The 23286-nt window shown below is 51.1% G+C and overlaps 8 protein-coding genes across 8 annotated transcripts; 5 read left to right on the top strand and 3 right to left on the bottom strand.

Moving 5' to 3' along the window:
• Positions 1–32: 32 nt before the first annotated feature.
• On the bottom strand, positions 33–5470 carry PV10_03496 (uncharacterized protein). Its single transcript, XM_016367951.1, has 2 exons — positions 4897–5470; positions 33–4844 (listed from the first exon to the last, which is right to left on the bottom strand). Exons 1-2 carry the CDS (start codon positions 5242–5244, stop codon positions 660–662), a joined length of 4533 nt encoding a protein of 1510 aa, XP_016227469.1. The 5' UTR covers positions 5245–5470; the 3' UTR covers positions 33–659.
• Positions 5471–5852: 382 nt separating this feature from the next.
• PV10_03495 (uncharacterized protein) lies at positions 5853–6738 on the bottom strand. Its single transcript, XM_016367950.1, has one exon. It carries the CDS (start codon positions 6604–6606, stop codon positions 6016–6018), a length of 591 nt encoding a protein of 196 aa, XP_016227468.1. The 5' UTR covers positions 6607–6738; the 3' UTR covers positions 5853–6015.
• A 1536-nt stretch (positions 6739–8274) lies between these two features.
• Positions 8275–10644, top strand: PV10_03494 (uncharacterized protein). Its single transcript, XM_016367949.1, has one exon. The coding sequence runs from the start codon at positions 8823–8825 to the stop codon at positions 10467–10469; it is 1647 nt and encodes a 548-aa protein (XP_016227467.1). The 5' UTR covers positions 8275–8822; the 3' UTR covers positions 10470–10644.
• Positions 10645–11425: 781 nt separating this feature from the next.
• Positions 11426–11803, top strand: PV10_03493 (uncharacterized protein; the record flags this gene model as incomplete). The annotated part of the gene is made up of 2 exons (XM_016367948.1): positions 11426–11487; positions 11560–11803. 2 exons carry the CDS (start codon positions 11426–11428, stop codon positions 11801–11803), a joined length of 306 nt encoding a protein of 101 aa, XP_016227466.1.
• Positions 11804–12703: 900 nt separating this feature from the next.
• On the top strand, positions 12704–13900 carry PV10_03492 (uncharacterized protein; the record flags this gene model as incomplete). Its single annotated transcript, XM_016367947.1, has 1 exon — positions 12704–13900. One exon carries the CDS (start codon positions 12704–12706, stop codon positions 13898–13900), a length of 1197 nt encoding a protein of 398 aa, XP_016227465.1.
• A 473-nt stretch (positions 13901–14373) lies between these two features.
• On the bottom strand, positions 14374–17310 carry PV10_03491 (uncharacterized protein; the record flags this gene model as incomplete). The annotated part of the gene is made up of 1 exon (XM_016367946.1): positions 14374–17310. Exon 1 carries the CDS (start codon positions 17131–17133, stop codon positions 14374–14376), a length of 2760 nt encoding a protein of 919 aa, XP_016227464.1. The 5' UTR covers positions 17134–17310.
• Positions 17311–20191: 2881 nt separating this feature from the next.
• On the top strand, positions 20192–21759 carry PV10_03490 (uncharacterized protein; the record flags this gene model as incomplete). The annotated part of the gene is made up of 3 exons (XM_016367945.1): positions 20192–21413; positions 21467–21619; positions 21677–21759. The coding sequence occupies 3 exons, from the start codon at positions 20192–20194 to the stop codon at positions 21757–21759; spliced, it is 1458 nt and encodes a 485-aa protein (XP_016227463.1).
• Positions 21760–22078: 319 nt separating this feature from the next.
• PV10_03489 (uncharacterized protein) lies at positions 22079–23182 on the top strand (the record flags this gene model as incomplete). Its single annotated transcript, XM_016367944.1, has 1 exon — positions 22079–23182. One exon carries the CDS (start codon positions 22079–22081, stop codon positions 23180–23182), a length of 1104 nt encoding a protein of 367 aa, XP_016227462.1.
• Between the last annotated feature and the right edge of the window lie 104 nt (positions 23183–23286).

The following is a 23286-nucleotide window of genomic DNA, read 5'->3' as shown; positions in this document are numbered from 1 at the left end:
TGCATGATTGTGCAAAATATATCTGTGACTAGGCCACTGCTTGTTCTGCACCGTTTGATCACGTTGACAGAGAATCAATAAGATTGTCCCAGCTGTAAACAGATCACTGAGAGCCAAACACAACTGTTGTCGATTGATCTGACATGGGAAGTGGCCGATTGAGGAGACATACGATGATTGTAAGCGACAAACACGCATAGCACGCGTTTGATTTCACTGAACGAGACGAGGCGGCGCAATAAAAGGGGTATGATCCTGACCACATGACATTGGCATAATTGTAAAAAGATTTCACACATACCTGGATGATGGATTGATTGGTCTTCTGTTTTGGAAGATTGGAAGGTTGGAAGGTTGGAAACATGTTCAATTGATGAGCACCACTTTTGTGATTATAAGCTGATTGAAGCTGACCCTTCAGATTGTGGCTGGTGTTCTTCGGATAAGTATTCAATGCTGAGCAAAATCTAAAAGCAAGATGCTGAACTGCTTTCAACTGTCGAATAATGGCCTGTCAGCAGATACTGATGTGCGCCGCCTTGAAGACCCCTGTATCAAGGCTGATGACTTAGACAAGAGCACACACCGCTCGCCTGCGCAAGGCGAGAGTCTCTCCACTTCATATTCTCATTCATGCCTCTCGAAAAAAAGGCCAAATTTCATTTTGCTCCACCACGATTCTGTCTTGATGCTCTTTTTGAACGCTCAGGGACCTTCTTGACAGCTAAACTCTTTCGTGATGGTGGTCCTGTCCTCGTAGATCTGCCTCGTCCCTTGGTCTTTCCAGGAATTGCAACATCTACCTGATTTGGTGATTCCTCATCCTCAATCTCCTTGGGCGGTGTACCCGAAAATTCAGCCTTGTTATGACCATTTTGGACCGAGGACTCTTCATCATCGTTCTTATCCAAATTATCATCTCCATCAGCTGACTCAATTGCAACTTCTCCGGCACGGCTGGCATCGTGGTCCACTTGAGCCGGCTTCTTAGCGACTCTAGGACTGCTTGCCAGCCGATCGTCCTCAGCCATCTCCGCATCATCCTCATCGCTATCGGCTTCCACGTACTTGACAGCACTGGAGGTCCGGGCGCTCTTTCTTGAGGGTAGCTCGGGGCTTGCAGGCTCAGATGCCCTCCTCTTAGCCTTAGGGGATTTTCTGATTGCCAGAGTTGACTTCCTGGCTCTCTTGACAGTTTTGGCTTTGGCATCTGCTTCATCATCCTCGTCCTCTGAATGGTAAACCTCGCTTTTTCTCTTCTTCTGACCAGTGCCCCCTCGTCTGATTGATTGTTTCGCAGCCTGGGTCAATGATCTCAGGTAGCCTCGAACCAATTTCTCTAGCCCTGTCGCAACGTCCTCAGGAAGGTAATTCTTCTCGGCAATCTCCTGCGCTACCTCGTGACTTGGGAGAGCTTTGAACAAAGATCGCGGTAGGGTGACTTGGCCAGGCCATGTCTGCAGAAGGTTTGTCCCTTTTGCGTGAGCTGGCATCAAATCGGCATAGTTTCGGATGACTGCCTGGGCCAAATCGCTCAGGACATAAAGACGTTCGTTGGCTTCATCACCTGCCGTGATGCCGTCTCTTGCACCTTTGATACGCTGTCCGATGTGAAAAATAAGCGACAAGTTTTCCTCAGTGGCCACCGCTGATAGATAGAAGATGATGTACTTGGAGAAGTCGAGCAGCTCCCCGTCGAAGTCACCTGCGTCCTTTGCTGGATAGTCTGGATGGTGAGCAAGTAAGCTCAAAAGCCGTGCAAAAGTGTACTCCATGATGTTCGCGTGTGCCTTCTTCTCAGACTGCTGTTTGGAAAAGAATTGTGCACGGGATCGCAGCCAGGTCATTGTAGATAGTCGAAGCTCGACATCGGGTTCGAAGGCAAGAAGAAAGAAAGCGGTGAACCATCGATGAGCGAGTTGATTATGACCCAGGTATTTCTTCAGTTGATTCACGAAACCCTTGCGCACGGCATTTGGTGGGCTGATCATGACCATCATCAATGAGTTGAACGTTGAAGGTGTGACAAAGTCTTCACACTTGCGGTTATGCCTGCATAACTTGAGAATGAAGCGGGCGGCCACCAATCGTAGAAAGTTTTTCTGAGCCGGCGGCGTATCTTTTTTCGAGGTGATCTCGCCATCATTTTCAATCAAGAGAGTAAGATACTTGAAAGCTTCCGTACCAGCTTGCTCAAATGCGTCGCTTTGGCCTTGACTTCCCCAGGCGCGGGTCAAGTTGACGAACACCTTGAGAGCCAACTCCTTGGACAATGACTCGCTATCAGGTGTCTCGTCCCACGCATTAGGGTCTTCCCTTTTTGAAGGATGGTTGTTTCGTTGGAGCACTTTGGTCACCGTCAGTTCTTTAATAGCCTGGGCTTCAACTTCTGCAGCTGAAGGCGCATACAAGCAGACCTGGGAAATGGTGGCTAATCGCGACAGGTAGTGGGTTGACCCCGGTTCCAGTCCCTTTAGGGCTTTCGTGAGAAGGTCCTTTGCGTACATATCCTTCTTGTCTGCCACGGCAAGGACAATTGAGACTGCGTGCTTGGCGGCGCGTGGTGAATGGGAGTACAATGCAAAGTTGACCAGGGAGCCTAGGAACTTTCGATCTTTGGGTACCTCATTAGAGTACTTTCGAGCAAAGCCTGCGCAAGCCTTCAACGTGTTTGCAGCCCCGGCATCTTCGGGCTTTGACATCGACGGTGCTCCCTCCTCGAGCTCCTTGCACAAGGCCTGGATCTGGTATTTGAGAACTTCGGGGTTTCTGGCAGAGATCTCTTGGAGAATTTCGAGAGCAATCCGGCCCAAAGGGCTTCCATCCGTCCTCGATATGTCCATGATTGCGGGCACGTGGCTTCGATTATAGAAAATGACGCTGGAGCGATACAGTAAGGGTAGAATGGTGTGTATGAGAGGCTGAAGATTTGTCGGACTTTCACGAATCCGCTTGGTAAGTTCCTTGATGGCTTTGGTCACAGTACGATAGTCGTGTTCAGGACCGACAGCAAACCTTATAAGCTGGTACCATCGACGGTTATGCAAGTTGATAAACTTCCACAAGTCGTCGGACATATCACTGGGATTGGGAAAGCCTTTTGAAAGTTGCTCGACTTGATTCGTGAGTTGATTCTTGAGCTTGACCTCCACAGCTGCGTTCTCCACTACACCACCGTTGTATTCTTCGCATCTCTGCAGAAAAGAGAGAATTGCCTTGCCTAACTGAGCTTGCAGATTTTGTAGGTGGTAAAAAATCGGTCGGGACTTTGAATCCAATCCTTGCACCAAAGTCAGAATCCGGCGGACTCTGATGGCGTCTGGATCGGCCACAACGGCCTCTTGCAAACTGTTCTCCTTTTCTTTGGTCTTCTGCCTCTGGCTCTCGTTTCGCGCAGCTGGCATCTTGGTCGGTGGAAAGGAAAGTGGAATAAGGCTCTCATGTAGGGCCTTGTCGATCAAAGCGTGCACATTCCTGTCACTCGTATAGAATGCTCTCAACAGGCGATTGGGAATGTCACCGACGATGGATTTGACGGTATCAACACCTTCTTCAATATCTCTTGAGGCCACACCCCAGATCCGCGCCAAAGTTTGCACCGCTTCTTCTCTGACCAGGAGCTTTCGGTCCATAACACGGTCAGCCAGAGACGAAAACACGGTATCTGGCTTCTCCAGGCCTCCGTCAGAGCCAATGATATTGATGAGAGAGTGGTAGGAAAAGTCGTTCAGAGTATGAATTGCGACCAAACGGACATGCTCCTCTGGGTCGCGAAGAGCCTGAGCAAGACCCATGAGCAGTTCTTGCCGTTCGTCATCATTAAGGCCAATACCGCCAGCAGAAGTGAACAGGATTTTGGATGCAGCCTTTGTCCAGGCTATGCGAACAGCGGGTACTTTATCCTGTCTTCTGCCAAAGAAAGACCGGTAAGCGGCCGGATGGACGGCGGAGAAAGGCTTGGGGGAGGCGGGCGTCAGTAGAGGATTCGGTTCTTGGATCGGGGGTTCTGCTTGGTCGATGGATGGTAGCGGATAGGCAGCCGGATCGATGGACTTGGACTGGGCAAGGCCTGCGATACCGATTCCGGCAGTTATGTCGCCGAGAGTTTCAGTTGCGAGTTGACGAAGAATGGGAGCGTCTGCAGAAAACTCTGCCTCGATTTGCGGAATCACATTGGCGAGGACATCGGGACAGGCACGCCAGAGCTCCCTGAGAAGACGATGTGCCTTGCGTAAGTCTGCTAGACTGTCCTGGTCATGGTCCGAGTCTTCAAGATCGGAGAACCTCCTATGGGCGAGTCTTGACGGCGCGTTATCTTGAATGGCCGCACTCGCGTCCACAATCACTGTGCCAAAGTATTGGGTGATATGAGCGGTCATTTTGTCGGGACAAGTTGTACACAATGACTTTGCCATATTGTAGGCCGGTGGGTAGTCTTTGAGCAACAAGATACCTTGCTTGTTGTCTTGGAGCTCTCGTTTCCTCCCTTTTGTCGGTTCTGGGGCGGCTCGAGCGTCAACTCTCATGAACTGCGAGATGACGATATCGGTTACCTCTTGAGGAAGGGAGACCTCGTCAACGACGGCAGCCAGCAGGTTCTTGAGATGGTACTCGACGCTTTTCGAAATTTCAACCCCACTGGCATTACTGCCAGTGGATACAATGTCAAAGGCATGAGTGAAGAGGGAGACAATGAGGCTGTCGTTGTCGGGAATATCGGTCAGTAGCAGGATACTTTGGGACTCGGCGAACGATTGGAGGATGTAGACATGTTGCGCATTATATGCATTTGACGGATCGGCCAGGGAAGGTAGAATGGAGTTTATGGCGACAGTGAAGATGTCCTTCCGACGGCATGAGTAAGGTGATTCTGGAACAGATGTATCATCGACTCACCTTGAGCTGGCTCTCAACAAAGGGAGCGTCTGGGGCGCAAATGCGCAATACATCGACAATACACGACAAAGTCCATGCTCTTATGCCCTTGTCTTTGTGGCCTAGAAGATTGGCATTTGCAAGGTCATGGGCGAGTGTGGTGAAGGAGTGGGAATCGACTTGGTCGGCATCGAAGTTGCGCAGCTCGGTGCCCAGTTTCTGCAAGCGGTTGAGGAGGTCGGCGATGGGAATGGCTTTTCCGGCGCGCCATGCCAGTGAGTCATGATACTGAAGGCCAGGGATATGGTAGCGAGATTCCGGCTGCGCGGCGTCTGCGCTTGAGCCGGCATTCCGTAGACGAGAGGGCATCTCAATTCTCAGGATGCTAAGGAACGGGCATGGTTCTGCAGGATGCGGGGAAGGAAGACAGATCTCAGCCTGCAGTCAGGTCGCGCAGGGAGAGGAAGCACCGAGGAAAGATGAAGAGTAAGGGAGGTGTGTCGACTGCTGCTCTATGGCAGAGATTGATAGATGGGAAACTGGCGGGTATGGCGTGGTGTTTGTTACACGTTGGAATAGTAGAGGTGGAGTTTGGATGCGCACAGTAGCAGCAAGAAAAGTGATGATTGGGAGGATGATTAATTGGGGCTAATAACTTGACCTAAGGGGAAGGTGGTGGCTAGTGCATGTGGCTCCCAGGGAAGGCACGAAGGCAAGGGAAGGGAAGGAAGGAAGGCAGGAAGGGAAGGTCTGCACCTGCAGGCACTACCTACACACACGACAAGGCTGGGTTGAAGTGGAGACTTTCACGACTGTTTGAGCTGTTTGAGTATTTGCTGCCTGCCCTGAACCAAATGGACGCGTCAAAGACGCGTCGAACCACTTCAGTTTCTTCACCAGCCACGAGCCACTCGAGCTTGGTGTTGATTATTGTCTACTTCATATTACACCATTGTGGTTTATACTCCGTAGAGGTGGCCCTACTAGAAAACATTCATAATCCATTTTTGAAAAGGCAGTCTAATCTGCAAAGCTATGTGCAGCTGATGCAGCTGTTCCTTTGCTCGTCGAAGGAAGCATGCTCGAGACATGATTACTAGCTGACAGCCAGACATCGTCTTGCACTGAATATACCTCTTTTTATCGGGTCACGACCGAGAGATCCTTGAAGTCAACCGTCAAGTCGTGTTTTTGTCCTTGGGGCGCAGGTTTGGCGACATAGACGCCAACCCAGACCTGAGTGGATGGGTCAAGGGCTTTCCACCACGTGACCTCTCTTAGGGCCGCCTTCTTTCCATCAGAGCCTATCAACCACACCCATAAACTTCCATCCTCGACAATTTCAATCTCGACGGTGGCATCGTTGATGGACTCGGCTAAAAGTGGCCTCAGACTCCAATCGGACCATTGATCTTTGGCAACGGTACTAATATTAGGTACTCCATACTCAAACTCTACCCCAGTTTTGACCCATCGAGTAGTATCGGCTGATTTGGCGATGAGGACGAGACCGCCTTGATCATATTGATCCTTCCAATCGGAGGACACTGAGACCCTTGCTGACTTGAAGGCACCGACAGTGATGGTCTGATAGATGATGGGGGCATTGAATGAATGGGTTGATGGTGGTTTGTCCCAGATATCAGTGCCGGGCGGCGAAACAATCTGGAAGGAACCTGAGGTGTCGGGGACAGCCTGATTCAAATAAACGGATTGATATGTTGGAGCCATTGTACGAGGGAGTTGACTGTGTCGACGCTCTGAATTTTAATCAGGAATTGCGGATGGGTTTTGCACAGGTCCAGTCCCTCTGGATCTCAGAAATGTTTATATAGTAAAGTAAGAATGTAAAGTACAGTAGATATGTATTGGTGTCTTCACATTATGAATCGGCAGCGGTACTACATTAAGTCCCAAGCAATTGTCGACAGCAAAGTTGCGCCAAGACCGCATGTCGGATTTCCCTAGAAGGATCGGGCCCGTCCCAAATGGGGATATTGAGCCGCCCCCTCACTCCTGCTGCTTAAGCACGTGGTTGGTTTAACTTCGGTGGAAGAGTTACCCAGGTAGGGAGGAGAGTTTGAAATCAGTGTATCGATCTTATTGCTAATGGTACCCAATAAGAAGAAGAAAATTCAAAATTGTCATTGTCATTAATAAATGAGAACAAATGGTCACAATCAAGGGACCTTAGAGCTTTGGTTGTCATTGCGGTTTCCAAACATATGAGATTCGCCACTCGCATCAATGTTCAATAATACGGAGTAATGGTCAATAATAGCCATCAGCTGTGGCGCTTCGTGAGCTTCATCCTCAAACACAAAAGCACTCACGGCAATTGTGTCGTTCAACTTACAGCCCCAAGACACTTTGACTGTTGCCTGATGACTTTCGAAACGAGTCACTCTCGTCTCGCGGTAGTACGTACTCCGTCGGGATCTCTCTGATGGACGATCGGGGCATTGCTAGAGTGACCGTTTTTGGGGGTGGCTAGCGATCTACTTATGCCCAAAGGCCAATCAAGGGCGCCCCCGCTCCCCGCAGTACTGAGTGGTCCAGTTTGGTCTTTGACATTGATTGGTGCCTAAGGTTCGGGGGTGATGGGTCTGGGCCAACCCCCAAAGCACCAAAGGCAACTTACTCGTAGAATTTCCCCTGGTTCTACGCATAATGCGCCTTTTCTGTTCGTATGCATCGGTGCTAACCAGTACTTACCTAAGCTAGGTACCTAGCTTCCACGGACCACCCCGGTTGACTCTACCTGTTTACAAGGACTACACCTGAAGAAGGTTTTTGTCTACCTAGGTAGTCAAGTAGTAGATACGAGCATAGCCATGGACGTGGAGAGAGTTCTTCGTTTTAGGTGTAGGGAAAATATCAAAAGGCCAAGAGACTTAAGAAGACTTTGCATCAATTCTTCGTGCAGGCCTAAACACAAGCCAAGGTAGAGAACCAGAGTTTGGACGCGTATGAGCACACGTACTCCGTACCTACGGAGTAGGTGATCGTGGTGTCCACAGATCTCAAAGATATGGAGTCAGGGAGTGTGGGCGGCGAGCTCTGGGAGTGGCTTGACTCGCCGCCATGCCTCCAAGACCCAAGACCTGAGATCGCTGAACCATTCACAACTGAATGATGAGGACTGCATGAAGTGACGCAGACACACTCCCGTTCCCATACCCATACCCATACACCGGCCATACTCTACCGTCATTGTTAAGAACGGATCCACCGTGATGCAGGAGATTGATGCCCCCAAAGAGGCTGTGTTTCTGGACTCGTACTCCGTAGACCTGAAACTACTCGTGGATCTGCCCTGAAGTTTATTTCACGCCTCGGAAAAATCATCTTGCCATGTAAAAGAAGGATTGAAGTTCCATGATTGTCTGTCAAGTCTGTGCTCGTGTCCAGCATCCTTCTCGCATCTACTTCCACATCCACAGAACCCTGGATTCATCCGGTGTGTGCCCTTGCATCACCGTCACAAGCCTTTGCGCTTGGTGAAAACTTTACCAACAAACAACATTCCTTGCTTTGTGGAGTCTGGATCCTGGCCCTGACAGCTGTGGACGTTGCCTCTTGTGTCTCTCCAGCTTTCAGCAACCCTGTTCCCTCGTCCCTCGTCCCCGTCCCTCGTCCCTCGTTTGCAGATATACCCTACCCCGATCCTCCATCTCGCATCTTGCATCACCACCACCCACTCATTCATTCACGTTCTCTTCTCGACATCTGCAAAATCGATCTGTCTCCCAACTTAGAACCAACCAGCCGTCACCGTCAACGCCCTCCCATCCCATGACTTGATCACCTTGCCCTTGGCCACTTTACTGTATGGCGACCCAAAACCTGGCAAAGTTCAAACCGTCACTCCTTCTGCAGCTCTCGATCGGACCGGTGCAGGCTCGAACCACCATTTTGGTGTTGTCACATCCCTTGAAGAACGAACCATGAACCATTTGCATCCAGAGCATGACGAATATGAGCTGTCTCGGACAAACACTTTTTCCTCTGAAGAACAAGACCTCTTGAGCCTCGATCGCGACTTTCCCAGCCATGACCATGACAACGACCACGACCTCGATCATTCTCCTCTCCTCTCCGACTCCTTGTTGCTTGAACATAGCAAACCTACCTTGTCCACTCGCTTCGCTTCCTTGACTCCCACCTGGCTACGTAAACAGCCGCGAACACGCCGATCAACCGCAAAGTCCAGACGCAGTCCACGTTTACGAACCTGTTCCCTCCGCTCCTTCTACCGAAAGCTCGCCTGCCTTGTCTACGCGTTCATCATCACCATTATAACCCTGCTTGTGGTCGGTGGGACCTTTTACCCGAGTTACACTCACCTCCCACCACATTACGCGAGTCTCCGCCAGCGAGTGCAGGCATCCGATGACCCTGGCCGCGCCAATCTGCAAAATGAAAAGATCTTTATCGCTGCAAGCATCTTCGACAAAGGTGGCAAGCTGTCAGGTGGCCCCTGGGCGGACAACGTTCTGGAGTTGATCCAACTACTTGGTCCAAGTAACACATTCCTATCTATCTACGTGAACGATGCAGGCCTTGAGGCCAAAGCCTCGCTGAACACTCTCCGAGACCGTGTTCCATGTGACAATGCCCTCGTTTTTGAAGAGCATTTGGATCTTGACGAGATTCCCCACATCACCCTTCTTGACAGTACACAAAGGGTCAAACGGATCGAGTACCTGGCCGAGGTGCGCAACAGGGCTCTACGACCTCTGGTGGCATCCAAGACCCGTTTTGACAAGCTCCTCTACTTGAATGATGTCGTGTTTCATCCAGAGGAAGCTGCGCAGTTGCTCTTCTCCACACATGCGTCCGCACATGGCGTCGCCGACTACCGCGCCGCGTGTGCAGTCGACTTTATCAATCCATTCAAGTTTTACGACACCTTTGCCACCCGAGACATGGAAGGATACAGCATGGGACTGCCATTCTTTCCTTGGTTTTCGGCAGGTGGGTCGGAGCAGACTCACCAGGACGTAATTGATGGTACGGATGCGGTTCGTGTCAAGAGCTGCTGGGGTGGAATGGTCGCATTTGATGCCAAGTTCTTCCAAAGCCGCCCTTATCCCGGCTTCGAGCCTGTCACAGCCGGTCATGGAAGTCCTAGCAATCTGTCGTTGCCCTACAAGTTCCGTGCCGAGCAAGACCTGTACTGGGATGCCTCAGAATGTTGCCTCATTCAAGCCGATATTCAGAATCCAGAACCGGGCAACTCAGGTATCTATGTCAATCCCTTTGTCCGTGTAGCCTATGACACCAAGACCTTGTCTTGGTTGCGGTTCGTGCGGAGGTTTGAGCGTTTGTACACACCGATCCACTTCATGCTGGACATTTTGGTGTCGATGCCTCATTACAATCCTCGCAGGGACGAAGAGCCCTGGCAAGAGGTTGTGGAGAATGTCTGGATCAAAGACGAAAAGTTGCGGCTTGGTGGTTCGTTCAAGGATGTGTCCAGACTTGCTACACATTCAGGATTCTGTGGCAGGCGGAATCTGGCTGTCATTAAAGAAAACATCATGGAAGGAGAACGCAATTGGGAAAGCCTTGCAGTGCCTTCTTCAGCATGATGGGACATGTGCAGCAGTCATAGCGATGGCGTTTGGGTGGACTAGCCAGCTTCCTCACCATTTGGGGTGAATGTTTGATGTCTTACTTAGCAATGTAGAATACATGTCGTTTGGACGACAAGCCAGTCTTTCGAGACCTTGGCGGTGATGAATGACTGTCACTATGAGATCAAAGCAACATGAAGAAGTTGTGCCAATGTCTCGACTTATCTGGCAGAATCACAAGACGATGCAAATGTCGATTTATCTGACTCATCAATGGGCCATAACTTCCCGGATTTGGATAACACAAGCTCTGCATGATTGAAGCATGGGCCTCTGGCCAAGCTCAGTGGGTTTTAATTATGTGTGTCGGATTCGTACGAGTAGTAGCAAACAACCCACGTACCTACCTACGGAGTAGGTACCTTATTCGTAGACTGCGTCAATAGCCTTCAATTCCCATGAAGCTGGGCCTGCCCGCGTGTGGCCGTTCGCCTGCAGATGCCCAGGGACGCCCGAGATGCATCACGCAGGAATCACGTTGCACCCAGTCAGCGCCCGATGTCGATTTCGTTCGGCTCTAATAAGCTTGGCGGATTAACGAACTGCCCCTCCCACTGGCCCGAGCCCTCGCTCCCCCAATGGGCTTGCCTGTGGTAGGCCCTCGGGCATCGAGTGCTTAACTACCTGGTACCTAGCTTAACTGGCGTTCGCCGAGGGGCAATTGTAATGGCAGATCCCACCCACCCGTCCACCACCCCACCCAACCTAACTCATTATCGACAATTGTCATCGATTTTGCCTTTTTTTTCTCGCAGCAATTCCACGGTAATGGCGAGACCAGACCATCGACCGGACTTATAGTCCAGACCATTCCTCTAGTAGCCTTGAATATCCCTCTGTCGCTCTTTTCCCTTACCTTGCAATAATCCACCTCGACACGATTGCTGTGTTGCCCACCTCTCGACGACGACATGGCCCCTCCATCCCAGCCCGCCTCTAATGGCATCATCTATACCACCTACGCCGTCTTTCTGTGCGTCATCCTCCCAGTGCGAGGCATTTACCTACCTTGCCCATGTTCAATACTAATCCTGGGCTTACACAGGATGGCGGGTCTCTACATCGCCTGGACTCTGCGCAAACAAACAAAAGGCGAATACCTTGCAACTCTGCGCACACAGAAGGGTATTGATGATGCACCGTCACAATTTGAAGTTTGCGCCGACTCTTGGGCCAGACCAATTAAGAGGATATCTGCTGACCACTTCATTGTTCGTTCCACAGGCATCCCTTTGGCCCTCAACTTCATCGCCTCGGGTGAGTGCACCCGACGAGCAGCGTTGGCTTAGGGCCCAGACGCACAGCGGCAAGCACCAAGCACAAATCCTACACGAGATTCGAATCCATCTTTGGCTTCTCGATCCTTGACCTCCCGTCAATGTCGAAGACTGCACCTTCCACATTCAGATATATCGCCTTCGTGGCATATATCCGATCAACACTCCTACTTGAGGTTCGTATTAGCTTGCATCAACGGCATTGGATTCTCTTTCGCCCTCTCTCGTCGTGGGTGTGGTGATCCATAAGCCAGGTTTCGGCCAGTGTGGTCGATCTAGTACCCACGCGTGTTTGGGTGTGAAAGAGAATTCAATGTGCAGCACTACGGGCGCTTCGGTGGTAGATCACCTTTGGACAGTATATCTCATTCTCTGTTGTGCACGAGTGTGCTCCAACAACCTGCTCCATGAGCTAAGTGACGAGAATGGAGAATCATCTGCCAGAGGCTAATCGCCGCACGAATGCTGAGATTGTACCGTTAAGACTCGATCAAGTTAATGCTTGCGTGGGAAACGTGCTGCCGCTTTTTGTCCCCTTTTTTACCCAGCTCCATCCCTTCTATCACTCATGCGGTACCATGAGCGCGATGTGCTGACAGTATCTCTTACCACCAACAGCTTTAGGATCTGGAATTCTCTTCACGTACCCGCAGATCAGTACCATCGCTGGTGTCCAGGGCCTTGTTGTATACGCCCTTTCTTCGGCTCTTCCACTTCTGGTCTTTGCCTACCTCGGACCTAAGATTCGTCGAAAATGTCCCGAGGGTTTCGTCCTTACTGAATGGACTAGACAGAGATACGGTGTCATTGCAGGCCTCTACTTGTCGGCCTTGACGTATGTCGCTCGGAATTCTCATCATCATGAGCTACTATACTGACTCTGAACTCAGCCTCATCACGATATTCCTCTACATGGTCGCTGAATTGTCTGCACTGCAACAGATTGTCAATTCCCTTACTGGTCTCAATGGTCTTCCTCCGGTCATTGTCCAGTGTGTGGTGACCACAATCTACACCTCTCTTGGAGGCTTCAAAGTCAGTTTCATCACCGACAACGTCCAAGGTGCAATGGTAGTAGGCCTTATCATCATCGCTTGCATCACCGTCGGAGTTGAGACGGACATTCAACATGATTTGATCGAAAAGTCTGGCTACCTCAATTCCAGTCTCCTTGGCTGGCAGCTCATGTACATTCTGCCAGTTGCCATCTTGACAAATGATTTCTTCCTCTCCGGATTCTGGATGCGAACCTTTGCGGCCAAAACAGACAAGGATCTGTATATCGGCGTTGGGCTTGCCACTGGAGCGGTTGCCGTCATCTTGACCTTGGTTGGAGCTTCAGGTCTTATCGCCGGATGGTCTGGCGCCCTTGGTGATCCACCAGAGGAGTCTTCCATTGCATTTTTCCTTCTTCTGGACCAACTGCCCGCGTGGGTGGTTGGCATTGTCCTCGTCATGGTCATCACTCTTTCGACGGCAGCTTTCGACTCGTTCCAATCAGCCATGGTCTCGACCGGATCCAATGACATCTTCCGCAACCGGCTCAACTTTTGGTTCATCCGAGCCGCTGTCGTTCTCATCATCATCCCCGTCGTGGTCGTGGCACTACGATCTCCTTCAATTCTCCAAATCTACCTCATCTCCGATCTGATCTCTGCCAGCAGTATTCCATGCCTCGTGATTGGTCTGAACGATCGGGCGTATGCGTGGCGCGGATTCGAGGTCGTCGTCGGCGGTCTGGGTGGTTTGTTTTCCGTGTTCCTGTTCGGTCTGGTCTTCTACCACGGCGACGCATCCAAGGCGGGATCCCTCATGCTTCTCGAGGAGGGTCTGTATGCCAATGACTGGTCTGCCTTCGGAGCCTTTGTTGCTGCTCCGGTCGGTGGACTATTGTGGGCTCTTGCCGCCTTCGCTATCCGAATCGCCGCGCAATGGACACTGGCCAAGGTCAGAGGTCACCGCTTCACTGCGTTTGACAAACCTGCCGCCCCAACCGCCAGCTTCTACACCGGCCGCACTGGCGACAGTGCCGCTAGCGAGAGAGGGGTCTATCTCGATTCCGACGGCGTCGAGAGGAGCGAAGTTCAAGTCAAGGGCAAATTCTTCTAGATCGATGGGCCATCAGGACAGTTGTCGATGGAGACTACCGAAGCTTCTAGATTGAAAGATGCATTCGAGAATAGAAGAGGGGATGCTGAAGGAGGAGATGGATTAAGGCATCGAGCATCCCCCGAACAGAAGAGAAATTATGTGTGGACGGGAAGAGTTGGAGAGCGGAAAGTGAGAAGTGGTGGTGATGGTGATGGTGGTGGTGAACAGCAGGGAAGATCTACGACGAATATAGACAGGATGACAGGAGACATAATACTTAGTATACATACCCTTTGAACGCGGATTCACAATCACATTTGAACATCCAAAGATACGGAATGATACCACATATATATATATATACATATGTAAATACGTCGGTCGGCATCGTGTTCTTATGATACGAATACAACGGCGGGGGGGAGGCGGGCAGCATCCTATGCCACACGCTTGTGACTTACGATGGCTTTCTATCTACTCAATCAATTGGCCTACACAGTTCTCTTAGAGCCATCTTTATTGCCACTGTTGTTGGTATTGTTAATACCGTGATTCCCTCTCCAACCACCACCAATGCCATAGCAACACACACCGTTACGTTCACACCATTCTCGAACCTCGAGGGCACTGACCTCGCGGTCCTCGTGGATGGCGCCCAGACCCGTCGTGTTTAACCAGGCAGTAAGATCCTCAAGAACAATCGGGTCATACATCAGAATCTTCTCGCGCCACGTCGGGGTGGGCATGGATCCTCCGCGTTTCGACGTGGCTGGGTCTTGGCTTGACATTATGGCAGCCCGGATTTGCGATTGCAGGTCTGGCAGTGGACGAGACTCGGAATCGATTGACGGGTCAATACCTGTGGTCGCAGTGGTGAAAAGGCTTGCGTCCGTGAGCCCTGATTCAGCTAATTTGCCGGGTGGTTTGTCATGTAGTCCAGGCAGTGGGGATGAGGACAGTTCTAGGATTGGCAATGGCGTCGGCATGGTAGGTATTTCCTCCTCCTGCTTTGATGGCTTCTGAGTCTTGGGTTTCGATTTCGATTTCGATTTCGATTTCGGCTCAGGGTCAGACTGCTGGTCTGTCTTGGACGATTGTTCGACTGGGTCTGTTCTGCTGTCTTCAATGGCCGAGTCTTCAATATCACTGCTGACATCGAGAACAAATTCCTCCGAGAGGGCAGTCGTATTTACCTTCCGTCCGGTGGAAGGCTTTGTGGCCTTGGTTGCTGCTTTCTTCTTGGGTGTCTTTGGTTTCGAAACCTTAGCCTTGGGTTCTGCTTTTTTCCTTTTCTTCGGTTCTTTTGCTGTGATGGTATCGTCGCCTTCGGATTTTCGTTTCGCGCGTGGTTTCTTGACTTTTGGCTGAGGTCTCGCAGCAACACCGTGGACATTGCTAAGGAATTCACCGTGAGCCCTACTGCCCGCCTCAGACTCTTCTTCTGCTGCGGTCGCAGGGTCTTCACGCGTCTCAGAAGACCCATGCTTATCTTCCCAACATCGATCCAGTAGCTCGATCATTTTCTCACGCTTTTTCACGGGTTTGAACCCATAAGCAGAGAGCTGCTTTCGAAGAGCAAAATCTGTAAATCCGGCATAAGATGGCTTTACAAAATCTTTGTTCGGTTTGCGAGGAGCCTTCTTCCTACTAGGACTGGATGTCGCCTGAACATCCTCTCCCTCGCCGACCAGGCAAGCGTCCCCGACTCTAGGCGGTGATCTCTTCGCCGCCGCTGTATGAAGTGACCGTGCTTGGATCTTGGCAGGCGAAACAGTACCTGTAGATGCTGCAGGAATGGTGGTGGCCATCACGTTTGTGGATTTCTTTGCTTTATGAGCCAATGGTGTCTGAGCGGAGAGTCTCACTGTCGTGGTGGGCTCGCTTGGATGTGTCAAAGCGTCTTTCCCCGCCAGGGCTAAGCGGACAGCTGGCGAGTCACTCAGATCGATTGTGTCGACATGCAGAAGCGCGTTGTCTTCGTCTCTTCCTGCAGCGCTCCACAGATTTCTTCGCTTCACGAATCTGCTTGTGCCTCTGGTCGCCCGAGGAGAGACGGCGTCAACTGAATCAGGTTGAGTGCGTTGAGGGGAGATTGGGTCTGACGACAAAAACATTTCTGAACGTTTGAAGGCCTCTATGGTATCTCGGAGAAGGGTAGGAGAATCTTCGCGGGCAAGTTGGCTAGCCGAACCGAAGATCATATCCTGTTCGGCCAGGGATTTCATGACAGATCTGGGAGAGACCAGCCGGCTTTTTGGGATAGATTTTTTGGAGGCACGATTGGGTTTGGCGGTAATCTTGGGCTTCCTTTTTGCTTTAGTTGATTGCTCAGATTTGGGATCATGAGCAGTGTCAGTGCCACGGGGTTGTGTTGCGCTCAAATATTCCAGAAGTGGTGCTTTGGGGGGAAGATTGAGATACTCCTCCTCGTACAATGTTGTTGCTCGGCTGGTGATTGTAACAGTCTTCCTTGTGGGAGACTTTGATTTTTTAGAGGCAAATTCCAGACTTGGTTTGCTGGTTGAATGTCCAAGATGGTTCGCAGTCAGACGAGTATGCGTTTCAGCGATGTGGACTAGGTCGATGCGGCTTCGCCTGGTGGGTTCGACAGCGCCGTCCAGTTCTGGTCTTGAATCCGCCGCATCAACTTCAAAAGCAAAACTTTGCATTAGAGAGGTAGGAAAGCCGACGGTGCTTGGCTCGAGCCCAAGTTCAGTGGCGTCGCGGTTCTTCGAAGGGGTCCAGTCAAGTTTCCTGTGTATGGCTCTCTCAATCCGTGTAGGGCTTTCAGTCGGGTTGTATGTCGGCTCGCCGTCGTCATTGGCAGCTTCGACCTCTGTCAAGACCGTCTTGTTTGTTGTGGTATGGTCTGGAGCAAGAAAGTGTTTTGAGGGGATATTGGGTTGCAAGGATGAGAAGTTGTCATGTGGCTCTTTGAATCGTCTGGTCCGAGGCGAACAGAGCGAAGGCGTCGGGTTCGAGCTGACGGGTCTAAATTTGCCTCGAGAGGGAGATGGGAAGGCAACGTTCTCTGCACCAATCTTTGTGCTCAAGGCGGTTCGTTGGGGACGTATGTCGGGTGAGAAGCCATCCCGTTTCTTGCCTGCCGGTCTGAAACGCAGTGATCCGGTAGTTGGAGATTTTTCAAGAGCAGGTGAAGAAGGTAGTGAGTATAGACTACAATCGTGAGGGGTGAGGGAGGGAGCGAAAGCTGTGGGTGGCGAGGAGGAGAGGAGGACAACAGTCGACATGGTATGAAGAATCGGCGTTGTCCATTGGCGTGGACGTATGACAGCCAACGTGACGAGAAGTACTGAATGAGCAGAAAATTCGAATCAGGAATTGTTAGCGATGCAAAGAGTCGTTGGTCCAGTGTCAGTCATGAGTGATGATGCGTTGACTTGCATTGAAGTCAATGCGGAGCGGCGATGACTGCGGGACACAGGCAGAGAAGTCGAGAGTTGATGGGACGAGTCATGCCATGACAACAACACGGATTGAAGCGAGTCACGGCTCTGGAGCGATCTCACGTGACAGGAGGAATGCCACGTGGAATAGGGTTGGACGCCGTCGTGGGGCTGCGGCATCCATGCATAACGGATCCATTCAAAAGTCCACTTGCAAAGCAAGATTTCAAGTCAGAGGACTATTATTTTCAACAGGCCGAACATGATAATTTTTCTACCTTTCAACGCCTTGCCAATCTACCGCCAACCTCTTGAACGCCAGAATTATTCAAACCTCGGCCCACAATGCTGTTACAGTATGGAAGTAAGTGAGCTGACACCATGTAACACGTGCAAATAGCAGGCGGCTAGATGGCTATCGTCATCATGGGAGAGGGTCGTCAGGAAGTTCGTCATCGAAGGTGTGGCTAGAGAATATGCTGCCGACCTCGGTCAGGACGTCAGCATCGAGGCTACTGGAAGCCTGGGGCGGGTGGGAGCGTGTGGAGTGGATGGATGTTGTTGAAGTTCGAGTAGATGCGGATACTGCAGTGCTGGATGGGCCGGCGTCGGGAGATTGGGAGGCTGATGGGATGGTAGGATTGATCTGGGATGGGCGAGTTGTGAGGGGCAAGGTGGGCTCTGGTTGATGGTGGGCTCGAAATGCTGAATGTCTTCTATCAGCTTCAATCGACGTGGTGGCAGAGCGAGAAAAAGAGAGGGAGATTGGTAACTCACTCTGAATGGTTATGAGGTAAACACGCTTGCACAAGTCCAACCAGGCCGCCCACGCTCTGGCTATGGCGTGTAACACAGTAAGATAGATGGTGGCGAGAAGGGTGAAGCTCGTCCAGGTGTACTGACGTGCAACCATGGTTGTTGTGACGGGAGCCCTAGAAGAATGTCAACTGTTTTTTGGCTGGGCCTGTCAAGCTCGCTCATGGTTGAGGGTCGAGTGGCGAAAGTGAAATATAAAGGCATTGAACAAGTTGAGGGCCACACGCCGAGAGACCATTTCACCGTCGTGAGAGCACTCGCCATACGCCCATACGGAACCTTTGTATCATCAGAGTGTGTGATGATGCAGTCATTAGCTTTGGTGAGGCATGAAAGAGAGGGGTGATTTGGGCCAGCAATCGAGGTGCATACTGAATCAAGTCAGAGGGCGCCTTCGAGGGAGTAGCCAGTGATGCAGCAGGACACTGCTAATTGTACAGGCTGCCCAAGAGCAGGGGTTTCTGAGGGCACATAATGTTTTGTGAGAGCAGAGGGACACGAGTGAAAGCATGGAAATGGGAAGCTCGTGGTGGTGATTTGGGACTTCTGGTTCACGGTGCTGCGGTGCGAGCGGTGCTGCAAGAGAAGCAAGACAATCCAGGCTGCACATACTCCGTAGGAGAATGGGAAGGTGCTATCCATATTATTGGAGGGCCGGATCAGTCAACCACCGATTGGCCCTGGTGCCTTTCCTTGGATGCCTTGTTGGTTGTTGGTGCCTGGAAAACAAGCAGATCCAGTGGTTCAAAAGTCCAATCGTGGCGCGTAGTGGATGTGGCGAGTTGATGCCACAGTTGACTCTGGATTGGAAGCATTTCAACCCCTGGAGGTAAAGAGCCGTTGGCCCCTCAGGCCCGTTGGGGGTTCGCCAGTCAAGGGTCAAAGCCTAATGGGAGAGGCCCGAAGGCCAAAGGCACCCCCGGGCCCACAAATTCGGAGCCTGAGGAAGAGATTCATGGACTGGCAGAGCAGCATCACGGCCCACCAGGTAATACGCATACATACACATGATGATAAACAGTATATTGAAACGAGTTCTCAGCCTCAATCTATCACTAAGACGATGCTCCAATAAGTGAGTGCAGGTGCTGTACATTGGAGATGGTACAATAATGTTTCAATGATAAACATCCATGGATGCATTATTGCTATTGCCCAATTGTGACATCCATGTATGTCAACTAGCGGCAGGAGCCTGGAGCCCGCAGCCCAATAATACGCTTAGCCTCCTCAATCCTCACCTGCACCAGCACTCACTGTCATATTCACCACCTGACTACCTGACTTTCCTACCTCCCACTGTCACCCCAACTTGAAGCTGTACACCTGTCAACACCTCATCTGCCTCTACCCAGAGTCACCGCTCACCGAAACTGGCTATGCCAATACCATCCTACATAATGTGACCGGCTCACTAAAACCACAGAAGCCAAGGAATTTCTTCAGCCGCATTCTACCAGGTACATGTCTTCTAGGCAGGTATCCCACCTTCTTAGCCTATTGCCCACCTTCTCACAAGCACTAATCACATCCCAGCACCCTCTCGTACCCGTCACACGCAATTCCAGCTCTCCAGCCGCCATCATTGGGGCCCGCAGCCCTGGGAGACTGACTAGCAGTGCCTCTCCCGAGTCACTGCTCGATTGAGTTCCACGCCATCGCCGCCTCAGCCCTCGGGTGAGCATCCTTTTCTCCTGGCCCCCGAGGCCTCAGGCCTTAACAAAGCATGGCACAGAGTGAGTCCAAAAAGGCACCGACCATCACTGGTTGGTCTTCTACACCTGCACCAGCCGCAGACGCTAACTACATCTCAAAGTCCATCTCAAGTTGACCGGATGATCATTATTGCACAAGCTCATACTACTTCGGCCCACCTTCAACCACAACGTTCTTTTAGTTCTGTACATCATGTATGCCCTTTCCGTCTGTTGTGCACATATAACCTTGTCCAGTCTACCGTAGTTTGTGCAACTCTCAAGAGCTTCCAGCATCCGCTCTTCACTCCCTTCGAGGAATTCATCAGGCTGAGCCTTATCAAGTGCCAACCTCAGCTTTGTCTCGTTGCCAACACCAAAATATCGCTGAAATGTCTTCAGACGACGATTCTCAAGGCCCTGACCGTCATCACGATGAGCATGAATGGGAAGCCCAGAAGGAAAACTTCTACAATTGCTACATAGTGCAAAATATGCCCCGAAAGAAAGCCGTCGAATTCATGAAGGATCAATACGGTTTCGATGCAACTCCGCGACAGTGGGAACGCAAGATCAAACAGTGGCGCTTCTTCAAATACTCTTCCCGCGAGGAACGGCTGCAACAAATTAATGATGCCGGTCAAACCGTTGACCAAGTGAGCAAACCTGGCCGTCGTCCACGAGCACAAAGCGGCAACAGCCTTCAAGTCGATCGAAACCTGCGCCGTTTTGCCCGACGAGAGCTCAGCCGATCCAGATCCAGGCCTAGGTCGGCTTCATATGCTCATCCTATCCAATCGCGCGTCGACAATTCTCTCATTCAAAATGGCACAGACTCTGCCTCTACCAATCCCCACCCCCATCCCAACTCATCCATGCCACAGCCAGTCAGTCATGCCAGCTTCAATCCCAACACAAACACAAACCATTCCAGCCAACTCAACTATCTCCATCCTCAGACTCCTTTACATTTTGACGACTCTGATGTTGAGGACACCCTTCTTCCAACCAATGAGCACAAGTGGTCTCAGTCGCAGCCCGCCCCTGTCCAGCATCAGTATGGGACTTCATCCCATGATGCTATCCTCCCCTTTTCCGATAACAGCATGCCTCATCAGATCAACAACCACCCCATGGGAAATCCCCACTTGCCCTACATGATCAGGCAAACTGACCCATCTGCAGAATTTGCTGTCCATAATCCGCCTGTAATCAACAACGTCATCTTTCCGCCCTACGACGTGTCGGCTTCTGACATGACGCTCAATCGCGGGCTCAGCGACCCATCCTTGCTCAATTTCAACCCAGATACACACGATACTCAGGTTTCAAACTCTCTCGATTCGTTGGCCTTCGACCAGGGATTCGCTTTCCAATTGAATGTCGTGGACACGGACACAATCACTGACGTGCCCATTGACGATATTAATTACCAGCCCATCCCAAATGTTCAGCATGACTATGTGCCCCACTTCTTTGAGACTGTCTTCCCAGACCCTACTGGACCATTGGAAGGCGACATCAACACCATTGTCCGTGACTACACCCAAAAGGTGCGCCAGCTTACGTTGTCTCACTCGGCCGACAACGCCGACACCAAGCTTGCCAATGAAGGTACGGTGGTCTTCCTTGCCATATGACTAACAAGTGCTAATCCTTCGCCGAAGCCCAACTTCTCACACTCAGATTGAAGCTCGCCCTAGAAAGCTACACAAAGACACAACAGCGCGCGCTACAAGATGTTAGAAGCATCTGCGCTTCATTGAGAGAGAAGAACTCCATTCTGAGGGGGGAAATGGAGACTCTGAAGATGTCATTCGGTAGGTCTGATCTCTAAGAGATCCGGGGTCCAGGGACTGTGCTGATAATGGACCCAGCCTCTCAGAGTTCGCCAGATATGAGCGGGCACCAACAACATCACCGAGCATCAACCCCCAATCTAACCGAGTTGTATCACTAAATTCCCTAGTGGAACATGACTACGGAGTAGTCCAGCATGACTGTTGCACTCCTAGTCACCCCATTTCTTCTCATTTATCACCGGTCACGTGGCCACGCCGACTTGTTGAGTCTCTCCGAAGCCGGCGAGTCATGCCGACTCTCGTCTTGGCGGAGCGCCCCCCATATTTAATTATCAAAGTTGGAACGTCCTCGCGATGCGGCTCCGCGTAACAAGATCGTGTCATACCTCCACCGGCAATAATTTGGAAGTCTGGTAGATACGATCCTCGAGGGCCTATTTGCATTGTCCAGTGTTGTCCGCTGGCTTACCGGACACAATGCTCGCGATTCTGTATGATCCCGATTCTCTCCTGCACAAGACAGTAGAACTTCTCAGTTCAAAGCTGGTACCTGCTTTCGAGTCTCCTGAACGTCTAGATGCAATTCTAAAGGCTCTGCACTTATCCGAGTACGATCTTCGTTCTATTCAATTCAGCACCACGGCAGACGCACCCCGCAAGGCCCGATTATTGGAGCTGGCATCCACCAACCACAACGAGGGTTATATCCAACATTTACAGACGGTGCACGATGATTGGGTCAAGGCTGGTCTGATCGAAAGAGAGGGCCATGTCCTTGCAGAATGCTTCACCTACCCGGCATCCACTGGGAAACCTTTGCGGCCCCCGAAAGATCTCTACGCTCGAGCCGGATATTATTCGTTCGATTTGAGCTCCGGTGTCATGTCGGAAACTTACAAGGCAGCCCTGGCTTCGGCGAACTTGGCATTCGAAGGTGCCGACATGCTGCTGGGTGTTTCAGAAACTAATCCTTCTCAACTGGACACAATATTCGCCCTTTGTCGCCCACCTGGCCATCATTGCGATGGTCAACGTATTGGTGGCTACTGCTATATCAACAACGCCGCCGTTGCCGTGGCGACTTGGAGAAGTAAGTTTCCCGATGCACGTATTGCCATCCTTGACATCGATTTCCACCACGGCAATGGCACGCAGGAGATCTTCTACTCGGATCCCAAAGTCATGTACGTGAGCATCCACGGAGAAGACGAGTACCCTTATTACACGGGAGCCGAAGATGAGACTGGTATTGAAAGTGGTCGAGGTTTCAACATCAACTACCCACTCAAGGTGGGAAGTTCTCTTGACGAGTACCTTGAGAAGCTCCGTTCAGGTCTCAAGCACCTGTCACAACATAAACCAGACTTTTTGATCGTTAGTCTTGGCTTCGATACCTTTCACGGAGATCCCCTTGGCTCGTTCCAGATCCATACCGAGGACTATGGACCTATTGGGAGAATCACTCGCCAGACCCTTCTGGGTATACCTGCGTTGATCCTGCTTGAAGGAGGATATGTTATTCAGCATTTGGGTGACAATGTTCTGTCCTTTTTGAAAGGCTGGAATCACACTACGCCGTGATTTCCTGACTTGGACATGCACAATTCTGCCAGGAAGTCGGTGCCACACACATGACTGAACATCCCCACTTGGGGGACACCCTCATTTCCACGTGTCTGGATGAG

The sequence above is a fragment of the Exophiala mesophila genome (genome assembly GCF_000836275.1).
Source record: "Exophiala mesophila strain CBS 40295 unplaced genomic scaffold supercont1.2, whole genome shotgun sequence".
Taxonomy (NCBI): Eukaryota; Fungi; Ascomycota; class Eurotiomycetes; order Chaetothyriales; family Herpotrichiellaceae; genus Exophiala; species Exophiala mesophila.
The sequence above is the reverse complement of the archived record's forward strand: the minus strand, read 5'-3'. Positions and strand labels throughout refer to the sequence as shown.

Coding starts and splice junctions, on each gene's coding strand:
- PV10_03496 (XM_016367951.1), bottom strand. CDS start 5,244: ATGCCCTCTCGTCTACGGAATGCCGGCTCAAGCGCAGACGCCGCGCAG. Junction 4,845..4,896: donor TTGTTGAGAGCCAGCTCAAG/GTGAGTCGATGA, acceptor TGCCGTCGGAAG/GACATCTTCACTGTCGCCAT.
- PV10_03495 (XM_016367950.1), bottom strand. CDS start 6,606: ATGGCTCCAACATATCAATCCGTTTATTTGAATCAGGCTGTCCCCGAC.
- PV10_03494 (XM_016367949.1), top strand. CDS start 8,823: ATGAACCATTTGCATCCAGAGCATGACGAATATGAGCTGTCTCGGACA.